Below are 20086 nucleotides of genomic sequence, written 5' to 3' on the forward strand. Positions count from 1 at the left end.
CATTGGCCACCCTCCAGTCTTCAGGTACAAAGGATGATTTTAATGATTTATTTATTTATTTATTTATTTTTAATTTTTATATACCGGAATTCCTGTATGCAATACAAATCATTCCGGTTTACAAGTAACGAAAAGGTTGCCCTGGTCTGGGAGGTTAGACCGGGGTTTTGTACATAGAACATTAAACATTGAACAATAACAATCAACCATTAAACATTATTACAAGGAACATTGAAGGTAAAAATAACATTTAGCAAATGGCAATTAACATTATTAGTGTTTTGGAATAGAATGTGTGTGTACAACTTTTTACAAGGAACTTTAGTAGTGAAGATAATCTGCAAATGTACTGTTATATAGTATGTAAATAATGTACTGTTATATAGTATGTAAATAATGACTGTTAAATAAACATAACGAATAAGCAAGTACATATATGTAATTAAGTGCAAGGTGTTAATGTCAACCTGCAATGGTTGGAACTGAGAGTCATGCTGAGGTGCCTATTTACCCTCTGGGAATTGAAAGGCTTGACTGAAGAGCCAGGTTTTTAACCGTTTTTTGAACTCTGGTAGACTAGGTTCGAGTCGTAGGACTGGTGGGAGCGCATTCCATTGGTGTGGTCCAGCAGTTGAGAGTGCTCTTTTTCTTAGAGTTGATTTGGTTGGAGCTGCGACTAATGTGCCTTTGTAGACGCTTCTGATGGGTCTGGAGGGTAAGTGTAGACATAGTTGAGTTTGTAGAGATACAGGTGCGATGTTATGAATTGCTTTATGAATAATAGTTAAGGTTTTATATAGGATTCTCTGCTTGATGGGTAGCCAGTGGAGGTTGCTCAAGATGGGGGTAATATGGTCTCTTCTATTAGTGTTAGTTAGGATTCTGGCTGCTGTGTTTTGTACCATCTGTAGAGGTTTGATGCTGTTGGCGGGGAGTCCAAGTAAGATTGAGTTGCAGTAATCAAGTTTCGAAAAAATAATGGATTGGAGAACGAGGCGAAAGTCATTGAAGTGAAGGAGTGGCTTTAGTTTCTTTAGGACCTGTAGTTTAAAGAAGCAATCCCTGGTGGTTGTGTTTATGAATTTTTTTAGGTTAAGTTGGTTGTCGAGCCATGCTCCTAGATTCCTTACGTCTGCAGAGAGCTCCATGTTTAAAGGTGTGGGTTGTGCGAGGCTAATTGGGTGGGTGTTCGGGTTGTGTGAAATCAGTAGCAGCTCTGTTTTGCTTGAGTTTAGAATCAGGTTCAGGCTGGAGAGTAGTTGTTTAATTGGTTGGAGACAATTATCCCAGTAGGCGAAGGCTTTTTGAATTGATTCTGTGATGGGGATGAGGATCTGGATGTCGTCTGCATAGAGGTAATGCGTGAGCTTGAGTTGTGATAACAGATGGCAGAGGGGGAGGAGGTAAATGTTAAACAGGGTGGGAGAGAGCGATGAGCCTTGTGGTACACCTTGATCTGATAGGATGGGGTCAGATTCTTTGTTGTTTATTCTGACCTTGTAAAACCTATTTGATAGGAATGATTTAAACCAATTGAGAGCTGTGCCTTTAATTCCTATGTTTGATAGTTGGTTTAGGAGTTGTGAGTGATTTACCGTGTCGAACGCTGAAGATAGATCTAGCAGTACCAGCAAGAATGACTGTTTTTTCTCCAGGTTCAAAAGTAATTTATCTGTGAGAGAAAGCAAAAGGGACTCTGTGCTTAGTGATTTCCGAAAACCGTATTGTGCAGGGGTGAGAATGTTGTGCTCCTCGAGATATTCGGAGAGTTGTTTATTTACAACTTTTTCCATCAGTTTGGCGATCATGGGCAGGTTTGCGATGGGTCTGAAGTTGGCTGGGTCAGTGGGTGAAGCAGTTGGTTTTTTCAGTAGGGGTTTGAGGATAGCAAGTTTTAGCTGATTAGGAACTGTGCCCATGGTTAAGGAGGTATTAATGATTTCTGCAATAGTTTTTGCGACGGTGTTAGGGATGGCGGTGAGCAAATTAGTAGGGAGTGGGTCAGAAGGATGTGCAGATGGTTTAATTTTCTTAAGTAAATTTTCAATCTCCAAGGCGGATGTGGTCTCAAATGACTCTAGTTTAGCATTCAGCGTGGGTTGGAATGTGCTCTGAGGTGTTGGTAGAGTATGATGGGTTGTAAGGGAGCGAGTAAGGTTTGAGATTTTTGTCTTAAAGTAGATGGCTAATTCGTTGGCCTTGCTGAGCGCTAGTTGGTCTGGAATGGACGGGGGCGTTGGTTTGGTGAGAGATGAAACGTAAGAGAATAAAGCTTTCGAGTCGAAGATGAAGTTATGAATTCTTTTTGCATAGAAGTCCTTTTTTGTTTTGTGGATAGCGTTTCTGTAGGTGTTAAGGATGGCTTTGTAGTCCAGTCTGGATGTATGTGAAGGGTTGTTTCTCCAGTTTTGTTCTTTGTTTCGTAGTTTTTGTTTTAGTGCTTTGAGTTCCGGGGTGAACCAAGGTTTTCTGTTGTCTCTTGTTGGTTGGATTATCTTTGAGGAGGTTGGGCAGAGTTGATCAGCTATTTTGTTAGTGATTTTGATCCATGAAGTGGTGGCTGTGTTGGCGTCCGAGAGGTCTATTAGTTTGAGATCTTTGGAGCATTGTTCTTTGAGTAAGTCCAGTGAGCATGGTTTCCTGAAATGAATGGTGGTTTTGGAGATGTTTGGGGGTGGTGTGTTCTTCATTTTGAGGGTTGTGTCTATGATCTGATGGTCTGACCAGGGGATTGGCGTGCAGGTGGGATTGGTATAAATGGTCCAGCTATCGTTGATAAAAATGAGGTCTAATGTATGACCTGCTTTGTGAGTGGGTCCACTGATTATTTGTGTGAATCCAATGTGACTGAGGGAGGTAAGGAAGGTTTCGCAATTAGAGGATTGCGGGATGGCGTCCACGTGAATGTTGAAGTCTCCCAGTATGATGGTTGGTTTGTCTGAATTGTAGTGTTTGGCTATCGTCTCTATCAAAGGGGAGGGGTTAGCCTCTAGAGTTCCTGGTGTGGCGTAGATGAGGAATATTTGTAGATGTTGAGATTTGAATATGGAACATTCAAGTTTAGGAGTGGAGTATGATTGTTGTAGGGTTATGCCCAATTGTTTTTTTTGCAGCGAGTAGAATTCCTCCTCCTTTCTTTTTTGGTCTAGGTATTGATAGGTCTAGGTATTGATAGGTTACAAGTTTTAACTAATAGATCAGAAATTTCATTTTTGAGTTCCATCAGTACCCTAGGATGCTTACTATCCGGTCCAGGTGATTTGCCTTCTTTCCACCTTTCTTAATGTGTGGAATACATATGGACTGCGCCTCTAGGATTGTATTTTTAAACAATGTCCAAGCCCGTTGAACACTTAACCTTTGCAGCTGCACCTTTCCGTTTTTTTCTATTTTCCTCATTTTCCAAAGTTTCCTTTTTGAAAGTTTAGTGTTAGAGCTGCAGATTTACTTATTGTCCCCCTTCCAGTTATTAGTTTAGATTTGATCATGTTATGATCACTGTTGCCAAGTGGCCCCACCACAGTTACCTCTCTCACCAAATCCTGCGTTCCACTAAGAATTAAATCTAAAATAGCTCCCTCTCTAGTTGATTCCTGAGCCAATTGCTCCATGAAGCAATCATTTATTACATCCAGGAACTTAATGTCTCTAGGAAGTCCTGATGTTACATTTACCCAGTCAATATTGGGGTAATTGAAATCTCCCATTATTATTGCACTGCCACATTGGTTTGCTTCCCTGATTTCTCTTAGCATTTCATCATCTGTCTGACCATTTTGTGCAGGTGGATGGTAGTATACTCCTATCACTATACTCTTACCCAACACACATAGGATTCCTACCCATATAGATTCTACTAAGCATTTAGTCTCTTGTATGATCTTTATCCTGTTAGACTCTATACCCTCCCAGACATAAAGTGCCACACCTCCAAGTTGATCCTCCCTATCATTGCGATATAATTTGTACCTTAATATAGTACTGTCCCATTGGTTATCCTCCTTCCACCAAGTCTCTGTGATGCCAATTATGTCACTCATCATTTGTTGCTATACACTCTAACTCTCCCATCTTACTTCTTAGACTTCAGGCATTGGCATACAGACATTTCAAAGTGTGTTTTTGTTTGTATTAACAACCTGCTTTTTAGTTGTTTGGGATAATTCGGAAATCATTAGCTTTGGTGATTTTTCACATATAGGCATATGGACTATATGTGAAATATATGCTTTTATAGACCCTCTCTGTTGGGATGCCCTAACTCTCCTGTTAGTATCCTTCAAAGATACATTTCTCTGAACCATGCACTGCTGAATGACTGTCGGCTTTCCCCCTTGTTCTAGTTTAAAAGCTGCTCTATCTCCTTTTTGAAAGTTAGTGCCAGCAGCTTGGTTCCACTCTGGTTAAGGTGGAGCCCATCCTTTCGGAAAAGTCTCCCCTTTCCCCAAAAGTTTCCCCAGTTCCTTACAAAGCTGAATCCCTCTTCCCTACACCATCGTCTCATCCACGCATTGAAACTCTGGAGCTCTGCCTGCCTCTGGAACAGAAAGCATTTCAGAGAATCTGCACGTGGAACAGAAAGCATTTCAGAGAATGCCATCCTGGAGGTTCTGGATTTCGCTCCCTACCTAAACTCCTAAATTTGGCTTCCAGAACCTCTCTCTATGTCTGTAAGACAGGTGGTGTTGCAGCACGGGCAAGGTTGCAGCAATTGAGCCATAAGACCCTCCCAGAAAGAATAGAATGGATACTCAAGACAGCATATTCCCATCCTAAGATTAGACAGTTCTCACCAGCTTTTATTTATTTATTTATTGAAGGCTTTTATGTACCGACTTTCTTGATACAAATCAAATCAACTCGGTTTACATAGAACTAGGCAGTAACAATAGATAACTATAAATAACCAATCAACAAGAGACAATACCTCTGTTCAATGGCCTTCTGAGAAGATGATTCCTGCGCGGCACAGATGAAATGGATGCCGTGGAAAGGATGGGAGTAACTTTGAGGGATGGGGCACATGGCTATTACTGTGGTCAATCTGTCAAAAAACGACTGCAGGCATTCTGAGGCTTCAGCATGAACTGTCATGTACTTTCTGCCCTAACACTACAAAGTGCTTGTAGAGGAGGGATGATCAGATGCCAGTGTCCTGAGTCAGAGCTAGTTGATTCCCCTCCCTGGTGTCAACAGGACAGGATGTTTTGGGGTTGGCTGAGACTCCTTCTAATGCTAGTCCTTCTCTCTGGCAGATGTCCAAGGTATATATGTTTGGTCTAATTTTTCTCTCTTGTGTCTTTAAAGACCAAACACATGCTTCTCTCTCCCTCTGCCTTCCCAGGGTCCAGATGCATTCCTACAACACCAACACTTTTACTTTTATAAGGCTAGTAGCATGGGGGTTGGGCCATAAGAAAATAGGACTATCCATGATCAGTTTAGCATGTACACACTATTTTTTGTTACATTCTCACGCTATTTAGCACACAGACACCATTAGCGCATAGAAGCGCTGGGTTTATGGGTGAACATACAAGCTAATAGTGTTCATACATACAAAACATTTGTGCATGAGTTTTACTGTTGCATGCTATGAAAAAATGATACATTTTGTTCTTATCTATAGTGATCATGGTGTGTAGTAAATTAGTCATGATTAAGCAAGAATGTCATGTATCTTTTGTAATCAACTCAACTCATTTGCATCAATATTGTATTATTAATCTACAATGATTATTAGCCCAAAACATGAAATTATGCTGTGTGGCAATTGATATTGTAATACATTAAATGCATGGTGACCAACCCTAAATATCCCTTAAAATTATTTTATTTTAAGAACTTTTTTAAAATTATTATTGTTTTTGTTTATTATAATGTAATTATAATAATAATAATAATTATTGTTTATTATCTATGTCTCTCTCATGTCTATCTATAACTATAATGGAGTGATAATACTCATATAAGACTGCAATTATGCAAAAGGAATCACCACATATTTGTGTCCTTTCACCAATCTCTGTACTATACAAAAAAGGTCCGTGATACTTCAAATTGACCTGTTTGTTGAGTACCTCTTTTCTGAATCTGAATTACTTCCCACCGCTTGAGAATAGCTTGCATCTAAGTTGCATCCTGTTATTCCTATGTTGAAATAAAGTCAAGCTCGATAACAGAAAGGGATTGTGTTTCACATGAGGTTAGTGCAGTTAGTGTAGCTAAGTTCAAAAAAGGTTTGGATAAGTTCTTGGAGGAGAAGTCCATTAACAGCTATTAATCAAGTTTACTTAGGGAATAGCCACTGCTATTAATTGCATCAGTAGCATGGGATCTTCTTAGTGTTTGGGTAACTGCCAGGTTCGGCCTGATTATTAGGTCAGACCAGGTCTTGCTACGGTGGGGTGGGGGAAGCGCTCGGAGAAAGTAGAGTTGCTTACCTGTAACAGGTGTTCTCCTAGGACAGCAGGATGTTAGTCCTCACACATGGGTGACATCATCAAAAGGAGCCCGGCACGGAAAACTTATGTCAAAATTTCTAGACACTGACTGGCACAAATGCCCAGCATGCCATTATTCACACAGGGTCCCTCTTCAGTCTCATAACATAGAATTATGAAAAAATAAAATAAAAAATCTAAGGAAACCCAACTCTGCTGGGTGGCAGGTGGGTTTCATGAGGACTAACATCCTGCTGTCCTAGGAGAACACCTGTTACAGGTAAGCAACTCTACTTTCTCCTAGGACAAGCAGGATAACAGTCCTCACACATGGGTGAATCCCTAGCTACAGGCTGTTCCTGAACAACAAGCAAAACCAACAGGCACCTAACCAGGTGCTAACAGGCACAACACAGGTGCTGTTGGTAACAGAGGGAGACAGCCTGAACCCAAAAAAAGGGCCCTAAGCAGGAAGAGTTGGGTTTCACAGTTGAAAGAGTCTGGAAGACAGACTGGCCAAAGTTGCTATTGTGTCCGTGATCCCTGTCCATACAGCAGTGAGAGGCAAAAGTGTGGAGAGAACTCCACGTAGGAGCCTTGCAGATCTTGTCCATGGACACCGAAGTCACCATGGCTCTGACAGAATGAGTCTTGACATAACCTTCAAGTTAATATCCCGCCTGAGCATAGCAGAAGGAAATGCAATCTGCCAGCCAGTTGGACAAGGTCTGTTTAGCAACTGCAACTCCCAATCTATTCCTGTCAAAAGAGATGAAGAGTTATGTAGACTGCCTATGGCCTGCTGTTCGCTCCAAATAGAAGGCTAAAGGCTAAGACTCTTGCAATCCGAACGGTCAAGCATAGCAACCACACTGCTTCCTCCTGGGAGGGGCTCTTGACGAGCCAATCTTCCAGGTAGGGGAAGACATGTACCCCCAACCTGCAGAGGTATGCATCCACCGTGGCTAGGCACTTGGTGAAGACTTGTGGAACAGAGGCCAGGACGAAAAGCAACACTCTGTACTGAAAATGTTGCTCACCCACCACAAACTGCAGGTACTTCCTGTGCCCATGGAAGATCCCAATGTGGCTGTAGGCGTCTTTGAGACCAAGGGAGCAAAGCCAATCCTCCCCCCCTTTGTAGGAGGGGAATCAGGGTGCCCAGTGAGACCATCTTGAATTTTTCCTTTTTTAGAAACCTGTTCAAGTCTCTCAAGTCCAAGATGGGACAAAGTCCCCCTGACCTCTTCAGAATCAGGTAATATTGAGCGTAGAACCCACTCCCACTGACGCAGCGGAACAGGCTCAACGGCCCTGGCTGTTACAAGGGTGGCGAGTTCCAACAACAGTATTTCTGATGCAAGGACTGACCCCACGAGGGGCATGGGGGACAGTCCAGAGGGACACCCAAAAGATTCAGCCGGTACCCCCGGCGTATGATGGATAAAACCCACTGGTCCGATGTCACGCTGGGCCAACAGTCCCAAAAGAATCGTAGTCAGCCCCTGACCAGAAGGTTCTGCATCGAGAGTTCTGGTGGCTGGCTTATGCCCTCTTGCAGCCAGTCAAAACCCCATAGCGGGGCCTGACTGGGGTGGCGGCTGAGAGGATAGTACTTCCTCTGGCGGTAAAAGGACCTTCTCGGGTCCTGACGCAAGGACTTCCAGGCCGAGGATGGTGGGTCTGATGCACTGGCTGAGAAGTGCTGCAGGGTTTCATGATGATCCTTTAACTGAGCCACAGCATCTCTCACTATCACCAAAGAGGTTTTTGCTAGTACAGGGTAGGTCACGAGCCTTTCCTGCACTTTGTGGTGGAGGTCTGAGGCCCTAAGCCAGGCCATTCTATGGTCACCTATTGCTGCAGCTGCCATTCTCACCGTCGTCTCACACACATCATAGGTGGAATGCACCTCATGCTTGCCGCATTCAAGACCTTACTGGACGACCACCGCAAAGGTGTCCTACTGCTGTTGGGGCAGGCACTCACATAGTTCCTGGACTTGTTTCCAGAGATTTTGAGAATACTGTGTTATGTACAACTGGTAGGAGGTGATCCAGGCAATCAGCATCGCGCCCTGAAACACCTTCCTCCCCAATGCATCCAGCACCCTATGCTCCCTCCCTGGAGGGGCGGAACTGCTTAGCCCTCTTAAGAGCAGACTCCACCATAACAGACTAGTGTGGGAGCTGACGATTCTCAAACCCCGTAGCCTGCTGGACCAGGTAGAGTCTTCCTATTGACTAGAGCAGTGGTTCTCAACCCTGTCCTGGGGACCCCACAGCCAGTCGGGTTTTCATGATATCCACAATGAATATGCATGAGAGAAAATTTGCATGCTATGGAGGCAGTGCAATCAAATGTTCTCTCATGCATATTCATTGTGGATATCTTGAAAACCCGACTGGCTGTGGGGTCCCCAGGACAGGGTTGAGAACCACTGGACTAGAGGCACAGAGATGGGGTGTTCCCAAATTCTAAGGAGCAAGTCCCTGAAGATCTCATGAACAGGAACTGCCACCACCTCCTTCAGACAGTCTACAAACTGAAGAACTTCCAGCATCTTATGTCTGATATCCTCCTCTGTCAAAAGCCATAGCCCGCACAAACCTAGCAAAAGTCAAGTCCTCAGGTGGAGACCGGCTCCACTCCTCTGGAGGAAACGGATCGGAGAGAAGGTCCTCGGACTCAGAGGAAGACTTGGCAGTATCATCTCTCCACTGATCGTAAGGGGCATCCTCATCACTAACATTGCCAGGGGGCGCCCGTGGGGGAGGCTTTCCCAAGCCCAACGGCTTGGGTATTGAGGGCACGACAGCACAGAGGGCATCGAGAGCCCTGAAGGACCTGGAACGGGCAACACTAGCCATGGAACCGAGGGCCTCGTCGGCCCCTCCTCCTCAGAGGATCCCACAATAGGGATGGTATCAGGAGGTGGCGGCACCAGTGGCCATTGGGGGATCAACACACCCTGACCACTGGCATTGATTGTGTCAGGAGGCCTCCAAGGAGAACGTCAAGATGCTCCAGGAGTGGTGCCAACATAGACTGTGCAGGTTCCGGCTCTGGTGGAAGCACTTGAAGGGCCAGCAATTTGATGCCCTGCAGGGTTCGACCAACCGCACCCTACGCTCAAGCTCCTCCTCAAAAGCCATTGAGGACAGGACAGCCTGAGGAGAAGGCAGTATATCCACATTTCTCTTGGAGCCCCGAGGAGAATCGGTACCCAGCACAAAAATCAGTGGGGAATGCCTTGGACTCCCAGCCTCGGTGAAGGATGATACCTCCTCGCCACGGGGGTCACCTCGGGGGCACCACAGCAGACACATGTGCCAACCCAAGCTCGGTACCATGCGAGGATGGAGACATAAGGCGATGCTTTCAGGACTTCCCACGGTGCTCAGCCCGGTCTTTCCCAGGTGTTGAGGACGAAGGAGATGAAACTGAAGTCCTTGAGTGAGAGGAGACAGACTATGAATGATCCCCGGCGGAGGGGTGCACACCGAGGGATTGGTGTCCATCGGCTCCTCACTCCCTTTTGGCGTTGATGCTCCCAATGCTGGTGTCAACAGTATGGACTTCTTGGATCCGAACAGCTTCTCCATCTTATCTAGGTGAGCACGCCAGTCCTTGGGAGTCATCTGGTCGCAAAAACGAGATCCCTGGACGTCATGCGATGCCACCAGGCAAAGGATGCACACCTCGTGTGGATCCGTGAAAGACAGTCTGAGGGCACTGGGGGCACCAATGAAAACTTGATGACACCATTTTGAAAAGAAGGCCGGCGCGCAGTTGACAACCAGTGGACACTGGAAGATGGCACAGCTGGGAATCGACTGCACAGAAGATAAAATAAAACTTACCGCGCCGCCAACTAAAGAAAAACCCTGGAGGAACTGAGAGGGCCCCAATGAGGAAAAGCCTTCCAAAAAAAGAAAAAAAAGAGCACGAGCTCCAAAACCACGAGACTGCTCCGGAGAAAAGAAGAGCCTGAAGAGGGACCCCACGTAGATGCATGGATAGTGGCATGCTGGGCATGCTCAGTGTGCCAGTCAACATTTCTAGAAACTTTGACATGTTTTCCATGTCAGGCTCCATCTGATATCACCCATATGTGAGGACTACCATCCTGCTTGCCATAGGAGAAAGGCCACAACAGCAGCAGCAGCAAGGAACTGCTTTGAGTTCTCTGTGAATTACAGTTGAAGTGCACCGCATAACGTCATACACAGATGGTAGCAGTCAGAGAACAGCTAGGAGAAAGGATATTAAAAACAAAAAACTAACCCTTTCAAATAAATGTCACTTAATAGCCCTCTGTTGGCTCTTTTAGGAAATAAATAATAATCCCATGATTTATTTAAAGTACCAGTGTAATATATGTCGACTGATATCTCTCCCATAGACATCAGTCATTTTCATATTTGAAGGAGGAGCCTTTAGAAAATAAAATTTAACTGGATAAACATGAAGAAATATAAGATATGGCATGAATGCTTTGGTTCTGGAGACATTTTTTGATGTGTCTGCCTGAATTTAAAGTGACTTGGAATAAATGACCCTTTCTGAAAGAACTCCATTACTTCCTATGGCAATAATGTTTAAAAGTGAGAACAAATAAACGTCAATGTAACTCAATGTTTTTTTTTTTTAAATGAATGAACCATGCCATATATTAAAATTATGCTTGGATGGTGGTCATTATTCACTGAATAAAATATTTTGGTAAACTGTATAAAATGCATAAGGGAAACATATCACATCAAAAAATACTATGCTCTAATAAGAATATATGTGCAGTTTATTATATTTAATAGAGAAAATCATATTTCCCCATTAGTGTAAATGGGGTTGTTCTAAATTCTATGAAGGCACTCATGCCAGCCTTGCTCTTCTTGGTGACTCATTGCTTTTATAAAAATTTAATAAGAAGCTCCCAAATGCCCTTATGAGAATCATTTTACGCACATCACTTATGATTGGCTGCTAAACTGTCCATTTTATCTTTAAAAAAAAAGGGAGGGGGTAATTAACTTCTGGTGACCACTGTCTATTCAAGAAGTTCTTAGGTTATCAGGTCATGCCCTGGCAGCCTAAGTGTATCATCTGACATGCTGAAACCTTGTCATTGCCTTTAGACAGGAGATGACCTAACTATGCATCACCAAGTAACATGGCAGCTGAGCAGTAAGACAGTATTGTTTCTGGATGTAGCCAAAATTAGTACTTGTAGAACCTTCCCTCCCTCTAGCACTGACTGTGAACACCTGTGATACTTTAGCGGCATTCCCATTTGAAGAATGCATTCTCTTCCTTCCCAAAATTTTATGGATACTGCTAAAAGGATGTTTATGATGCTGCTTTTCAGTTAATTCAGAATTGCGAGCATGGGAAGCTTTTTAATCAATTTCCTATGCATTTGAACTTGCATGGAAATATCAGTCAAAAGAAGAAAATGTCACTGAAGAACTGTGAAAAATGTACCATAGTTTGTTATACAGAAAGTTTTAATGGCATATACTCTCATAAAGACAGCACTCAAGTACAGTTCAGCTGCAGCAGCCAGCATGAAGTTGTATAATTTCAGTTCAGCTGTAATCACACGCTTCGTGTCTATTTCAGTTACTAAAACACTACTTACAACTGCTTTCTGCATGTCAATTAGAAATAATTCAGCTGCCAGTAAATATAGCTTTTTAACCTCTAACACCTCTATATATTTAAAGTGAAGAGTAGATGATAATATGATTCCAGTACTGCAGCAGAAGTTAGCATCTAATTAAAGAGGGATGAGCAGCTGAAAGGAGCCCTGGCACCTCTCTCTAAAATTCACATTAAGAATGCTATTCATTTAAGTTTACTTGCACTATCCTAAAATCAACAGCTGGAGTTTTACTTTTTAGTACTTGCTAAAATAACAAACCTTGTTTATGTCAAGTACTTTAAGTCAACTTTTGTAACCCACTGATATGGACTTGTGACATGCGACTAGCTGAGGAATAAGCAAGTCATATTGGGTAATCTGACTTCACACATGAAAGGATTTAAGATGTTATATCCTTAATCAACATTACATTAAGCCTTCCATACATAATTTTAACTTAATATCTGCAGTTACAGCTTACTTCAAAAGATAAATTGTATTAAAGCACTGTTTCTACTTATAGTGGCAATGCCAGTTTGCTTTCAGTTTCAATCAACATAGCTGTTAGATGATTTGAAAAAAGATAATGGATTATCCAATTAAACTAAAAGATACCTACATCTCTATAATAACTTATACACCAGAACTTTCTATATACTTCCTTTCTGCCTCATGCTTGATTTTGTCAGCCGTCAAAGCTCTGAGTAAAGTACATACAATTTTAGAGTTTTAAAAAGTATAGAAAATACAGTTTTACCTTTAATACCTTCCCAGAAATCATTGCGATCTCTCCTTACTGAGGTGAACTTGCTTAAGTCATGGTAAGTGCTCCAGATGTAAACATATTTATCCTCAGAACCACTGACAATGTAAGTATAGTCATGGCTTTAAAAAAAAGGAAAAAAGTCAGGTATTAGTTATCTTAATTACTAGCTGCTGTACAAATAAATTTACATTTTAAAGGATTGCTCTTGTAGCCTAGTAGCTTCCCACTGCACATTTCTAGCCTTTCAGACTCAGACAACTGCCACCCACTGAGGGCAAGGATGCCGTAAACCTTCATGCTTAGTTTCTGAAATAGGTTTGTTTTTTTTTTAACATTTCTATCCCCGACCACTAGTGTAGCTGTCTCAGATGCTGTAAAATGCACTCTATGGTTGGCCGTTGAATGTTGCTGGAACTCCATCCTCCACAGGAGCTGTGAATGCTGCCACCATAACAAAATTGAGAATACAAAATGTACTACTGCTGTTAAATATTGAGATTTACAAGGATATGTTCAGTTCGCATATGGTTATATTTGTCTGAGAATGATCAAATTATTTGAGTACCATCATATAGAATAAGTTAAAGATATCTACATATTTGATAACCAGAATAAAGTAGTGTGGTTGCTGTGTTAGTTCACATGAATGCACAGAAAAAAAAAGTCCATAAACAAAAAGAAAAAAAAAAAATCACAAGTGTTATCTTACTACCAAACATAATTCTATCCATCTGTCACTTCTTTATCCCTGTAACATATTCAACATCCTCCCCCCAACACTATTATAGTAATGTTCCAGCAACCTCCTCTTTTGCGCTGATCTGTTCATTCTATTTGGTCTGGAGGACGGGAGAATTAGCTCCTGAAAGCTAGTCAACAAATCTATTGAGTTAGTCCAATAAAAAAAGGCATCACCTTACATAAAATGGATTGGAGTTACTTGTGTAAAGTGGGCATATACATGTGTGCTATTTTGCAAACTTTGCAAGTATGCGCACACAATGGGATTACAGGTGTTCTCCGATGTACAGCAGGACGTCAGTCCTCATGAATCCCTGCCAGCTCCCCTAGGAATTGATTTCTCCAAATCTTAGAGCTTTATCATTGACTGAAGGGCCCTGCCTGGGACGAGACTGCAGCTGCACATGCTCAGTAGTGCAAGCTAAAAACTTCTAGAATCTTTGAAATCAAAGTTCGGTGCCAGGTTCCATCTGATAACATCATCCCTATGTAAATTCTGCCATCCTGCCTGTCCTCAGAGAACTGCAGTATCACGCGCAAATGTTCTCAGGGAGAAAAAAGGATGGTTTAGGAACATTCCGGGCACAAGTTGCTACTTTGTAAGTGGTATATGCGCATGCACTGTTACAACTGCTAATTAAGTTGCAAAAGTAAAACTACACCTGCCTTTTGTCTGCAGTTTTTGAGTGGGATGTCTGTTACGTGATGGGGTCAGGGTGAAGTGCTGGAGGGTTCAGTAAACTGCTGATTTCAAGTATAAGCACATGTATGTTCAGACGTGGAGTACGTGAATTGCATTCTTTATAAAATACATGCCTTCATGTATAATTCATAGTTATTACATGCACATTAAAATTATTATGCACAAAAAATATGTACATGCAATTTTAAAAAATGGGTAGAGAAAATATGTGCTTTCTTGCATCACAAATATACCCCTGTATTGAAACATATGTGCATTCTTTTGGGGCAGTTTATAAAATACTAGCGTTAATTTCTGGAGGCCTGCATACATGCATGCGCATTTGGTGACTTATGCAGACTAATGAAAACTGGGCTCACTAAGTATCTATATATTCCTTTATAATCATTTGCCCAAATCATTAGTACAAAATGTACAGTCAGGCTGATATTCAAAAGATCTAGGTTCTTAACTTAAGGAGTTAAGTGCATAGGATCAGGTAAACTGAAAATTTTCCCTGTCTGAGCCCCTAAATTTAGGGGCCTGTAAAGTGGGTAGGGCAACAAAGTTAGGGGTTCAGCACTGATTTCTGGCACTAGGCACCTCACTTTGGTCCTACATTTAGGTGCATAGTTTTCTTAACATTGAACTCACAGTATCTTTATAACAAATAAGGTTACTAGAACTCTGCATTCCCAAATCAGAGTATCTACGACCCTACAACCTTTACTTTATACGCTAATAAATATGTATAGGTATGTAAATGAAATGTAATAGGAAACAAAGAAAGATTCCAGGGTAAAGCCAGTTTTTAAAAAGAGATCAAGGAAACAGACCAGTGAGTGACATCTGTGCCAGGCACAATGGTATAAATTATCAAAAAGAACAAAATTGCTGAACATATAGATAAGCATAGATTAATGGGACAAAGGAAACATGAATTTAGCCAAGGGAGGTCTTGCCTCACAAATCTGCTACATTTTTTTTGAAGGCGCAAATAAACATGTGGATAAAGTGAGCCAGTTGGTATAGTGGATCTGGATTTCCAGAAAGCATATGACAAAGTCCCTCACGAGAGACTTCTTAGGAAATTTAAAAGTAATGGGATAAGGGGCTGTGTCCAATTATGGATTGGGAACTAGTTAAAATACAGAAAAAAAGAGTAGGGCTAAATAGTAAATTTTCCCAGTGGAAAAAGGTGAATATGGAGTGTCCCAGGAATTGGCTCTGGGATCACTGCTTTGAGGTGATCAGATTTGCCGATGACACAAAGTTATTCAAAGTTGTTAAATCACAAGAGGATTGTGAGAAATTGCAAGAAGACCTTGCAAAACTGTGAGACTGGGCATGCAAATGGCAATCCTGTCTGATTCACATGGAAAGCAGAAACCACTTTCGGCAAAAAGGAAGGTACAATACATAAGGACACTCTGTTAGAAATATGCAAGAAAGTATCACGACAAAATAGAGTCTGAAGCTCGATATCTTCCTGGCTCAAATTGCAACCAGAAAAACCATCATCAACATAAGGTCCTTCAAAGAGGCTCTTCCAAAAAGCTCAAAAGGAACCTCACAGAGAACCAGCAAGACCAAGTTGAGGTTCCAATCTGGACACACCTTCCGAACCGGAGGTCTCACATGCTTAATCCATTTCAGGAATCGGATAACCTTGGGATGAAAGGCCAAAGGCTTGCCCTGCACCTTGCCCCTGAGACAATCCAAGGCAGAAACCTGGACACAAAATGAACTACAGTCCAAACCCTTGGACAAGCCTTGCTACAGTAAGGACAAAATATGCGGAACTGTCGCTGACAGAGGATCCAGCCGCTTCTGAACACATCAGGTCTCAAAAACCTTCCAAACCCTGGCGTACGCCATGGAAGTAGGAGGTCGTCTAGCCTGGAGAGAAAGGTAGAAATTACTAGTTTAGATTATCCCTTCAAGCGTAAATGCTGCCTCTCAAAAGCCAAGCCGTGAGACAAAAGCAATCCTCTCGATCTGAAAATATGGGACCCTGCGCAGCAACCCCGGTAGATGAGCTAGCCGAAGAAGTTCGTCCACCGCGAGATGCAGTAGGTCCGCGAACCACGGACGATGCGGCTACTCCAGCACCACTGAACCTGGGTGCGATTCTATGCGCCGTAACACTTAACCTATGAGAGGCCATGGAGGAAACACATACAGAAGGATCCTGTCAGCCAGGGACACACTAGAGCATCTAATCCTACCGAGCAGACTTCCCTTCTGCGACTGAAGAATCTTGTCTTTGCATTGGCCTGCGTGGCCATGAGATCCAGCTGCAGAACACCCCATCTAGCACAAATGTGATTCCAGGCTTCCGGGGACAGTTCCCACTCCCCGGGATCCAACTATTGCCTGCTTAGAAAATTTGCCTACACATTGTCTACTCCCGCTACGTGAAAAGGCACAATTCTCTTGAGGTGATGCTCTGCCCACAGAAACAATAGCTGAGATTTCCGAGCCACAATGGGACTCTTCGTTCTTCCTTGATGGTTGATGTATGCCACCATTGTCGCATTGTCTGAAAACACCCAAACCATGCGACCTTGGACCAGAAGCAGAAACTTTTCCAGGGCCCTGTGCACCGCCCTCGCTCCTAACAATTGATGGACCAGGCCTTCTCCACCACTGACCAAAGACCCTGGGGCCAAACAACCCAGGCACACTGCTCCCCAGCCCTTGAGACTGGCATTTGTGGTCACCACCATCCAATCTGGAGCTTTGAGGTCCACTCTTCTTTCCAAGTTGCTCTTCGACAGCCACCACGCATGACTGGACCTTGACGCCTTCAGAAGAGGCAACGGGACATAAAACTGTTCAGATATCGGATTCCACCTGGACAACAATGCCTTCTGCAGCAGATACACATGAGCATAGGCCCACAGAACTAGATCCAACTTTGAGGCCATGGAGCCCAGGATTTGTAAGTAATCCCAGACCCTTGGGAACAGGGAGACATAAAAGGCAGGTGACCTGTGCCTGCAACATCGATATTCTGTCCGCTGTCAGATACACCCTGCCCTTCTGGGTATCAAAGCGGGGTCCTAGATACTCCAACAATTGAGATGGAACCAGATGATTCTTTGCCACATTGATCACCTATCCCAGGGAACTCAGGGTGTTCACTTGCTGCACCGAATGATCGAACTCCTCTTCCGTCTTTGCCCGGATGAGCTAATCGTCCAGATATGGGTGGACCAGAATCCCTACTCGTCTCAAGTTTGCCACTACCATTCACTTTTGTGAAGGTTTGTGGAGCCGTGACCAGCCAGAAGGGAAGAGTCCAAAACTGAAAATGCTGACCCAGCATTTTGAACCGCAGAAAGTTCTGATGGTCCTTTTGAATGGGAATATGCAGATAAGCCTTGGTGAGATCCAAAGACGCCAGGAATTCTCCTTTGCAGACCACAGCAATAGCCATAAGCAGAGTCTCCATCTGGAAATGTGGCACCCACAAGCTTACATTCACCTTTTGCAAATCCAAGATGGGATGGAAGGTGCTCTCTTTATTTGGAAACACAAAATAGATGGAGTACCTTCCCTGCCCCTGCTCGCTCAATGACACCAGAACTATGGCTTCCAAGCTTATCAACCTTTGTAGCGTCCCCTCTACAGCTGCCCGTTTGTTTAGAGAAGAGCAGTGGGACTCCAGAAAGGCATCCCTGAGTGGGTGAGAAACTTCTAAGGCATAACCATCTCTTAAAACCTCCAGAACCCACTGGTCTGATGTAACCTTGACCCACTCCTTGTAAAAATGGGACAACCTGCCCCCCCTACCATTAAGTGAAGAGTGGGCGAGCCTGGCTTCACTGGGAGGGCTTATTCCCTCCAGTCCCCCAACAGAAACCGCTTCTGGAGGACCTTCCGGCACCCTGAAAGAACTGCTGATGACGTGACGACTGTTTGAAACCTCCTTGACTCTGAAACTGTGAACAGGACAGAAAGACCTTCTTATTGCTCTTTTTATCCTCCGGCAGTCTATTGCCCTTGGTATCCCCCAGGGCAGAGCTTTCCAAACTTTTCATGTTGGTGACACACTTTTTAGACAAACATAATTTCACGACACGGTAATTCAGTCTACTAGTAAACCAGAGGTTAAAGGTTAAACGAACGAAACATATTTCGACAATTTATGTATGTTTCCTTAAATATATACATAAATAAAATGTTTCATGACACAACCTATCTCATGAAAACCTTAAATTTATATTAAAAATATATATTCCAAGATTCATGTTATTGTTATAATTTATGAGAAACAATAATAAAACAAATTGTCTGTCCCCCACACACTCATCTCTCTCCTCCCCCCAGCACATGTCTGGCCCCCACACACTCATATCTCTCCCCCTCAAGCAAATGTCTGTCCCCCCAGCACGTTTGCCCCCCACTCACTCATCTCTCTCTCCCCAGCACATGTCTGGCCCCCACACTCATGTACCTCGTCTTTTTGATTGTTGCCAGTTAAGTGCTTCACTCCCTTCCATGATCACCAGACACTGCTGCTTGCAGTCAGTACTCCTCATGGCCAGGCCTCATCGGCAGCAGCAGCCAATGCAAGGATGGCTGGGCTCGTTCCACCCACCAAGCCCCCCAAAAAAACGCGATTGACAGCAAAAGTCACCCAATAATAAGCAACCCATAAACTGAAAAAAAAAAAGTGAATCTCTAGAAAAAAAAAAAGCCCAAACTCGCATCAGAGTTGACCGGGCTTGCGCGACACACCTGCACACTGCAGGCGACACACTAACGTGTCCCGACACACAGTTTGGAAAGCTCTGCCCCAGGGACTTCATCAGCTGATCCAGCTCCTCCACAAAAAGCAGCTTCCCCTTAAAGGGAAGATTGCATAATTGAGTCTTGGACCACACGTCCACTGGCCAATTGCGCAGCCACAGAAGCCGGCGCACCGCCACCACAGAGACCATGCTCCTAGCCGAAGCATGCACCAAATCATACAACGCATCCGCAACATAAGCCAGCCCCACCTCTAATCGAGCCACCTGAGCAGGGGATAGCACATTGGATGATGAATGCTCCTGCAGCTTCTGAATCCAACATAAACAAGCCTGCTGCATCATGCTAGAACACACCGCAGCTTGCAGACTTAAGGCTGACACCTCAAACATGCGCTTCAGTTGAATTTCTAATTTGTGATCCTAGACATCCTTCAGTTCAGCAGACCCAGCCACTGGAATCATAGTCTTCTTAGTCTCCGCCGAGACCGCCGCATCCACCTTGGGAGTCTTAAGGTGGTCCAAATGCTTCTCCAATAAAGGGTAAAGCTTCGCCATCACCCTACCGACCTCCACCCTGCTTTCGAGAAATCCCACTCCTGGCTAATGAACTTCTGAATCTTTAGGGATGGGGACAGCACTAGGCAGACTCTGCAGACCATCCAGAACCGGACTGACACCCTCATTATCTGACTCCTCCTGAGCTAGCTTCACCTCCAATTCCTCCAACACCTGGGGAATGTGAGTCCAAAGCTTCTCCTTTTTAAACAGGCAGACCACCCGAGGGTCATCTCCCTCAGCCCTGGTCCCCTCATTGAGGTCCGGATCCTTGCTCACATCTGGATCCAGTTTCTGATCCCCATCCGGATCCACTACTTGAGGAGATGCTGCTTCTCCTGCAGCTCGTCCGAGTCATCTAGATCCCTGGGGTCAGCGTCCGCACCAGCACCACACAACGCCAGATGTTTGCCAACATGCCCAGAACCACCTGCTGAAGCCAGCCAAGGTCTCTTGGATGGCCTTGTATTTCTCTCCTTGGATCTCCTCTCTCCT

The 20086-nt window shown here is 43.7% G+C and overlaps 1 protein-coding gene across 1 annotated transcript in view; it reads right to left on the bottom strand.

The window, feature by feature from the left end:
• Nucleotides 1-20086, bottom strand: part of WDR44 (WD repeat domain 44) — a 150325-nt gene that overhangs the window by 24278 nt on the left and 105961 nt on the right. The window contains exon 18 of the mRNA XM_029606697.1: nt 12845-12972. Coding sequence (XP_029462557.1) covers nt 12845-12972 — 128 coding nt within the window. The remainder of the gene's footprint in view (nt 1-12844; nt 12973-20086) is intronic.

This window comes from Rhinatrema bivittatum, chromosome 6 (genome assembly GCF_901001135.1).
Source record: "Rhinatrema bivittatum chromosome 6, aRhiBiv1.1, whole genome shotgun sequence".
Taxonomy (NCBI): Eukaryota; Metazoa; Chordata; class Amphibia; order Gymnophiona; family Rhinatrematidae; genus Rhinatrema; species Rhinatrema bivittatum.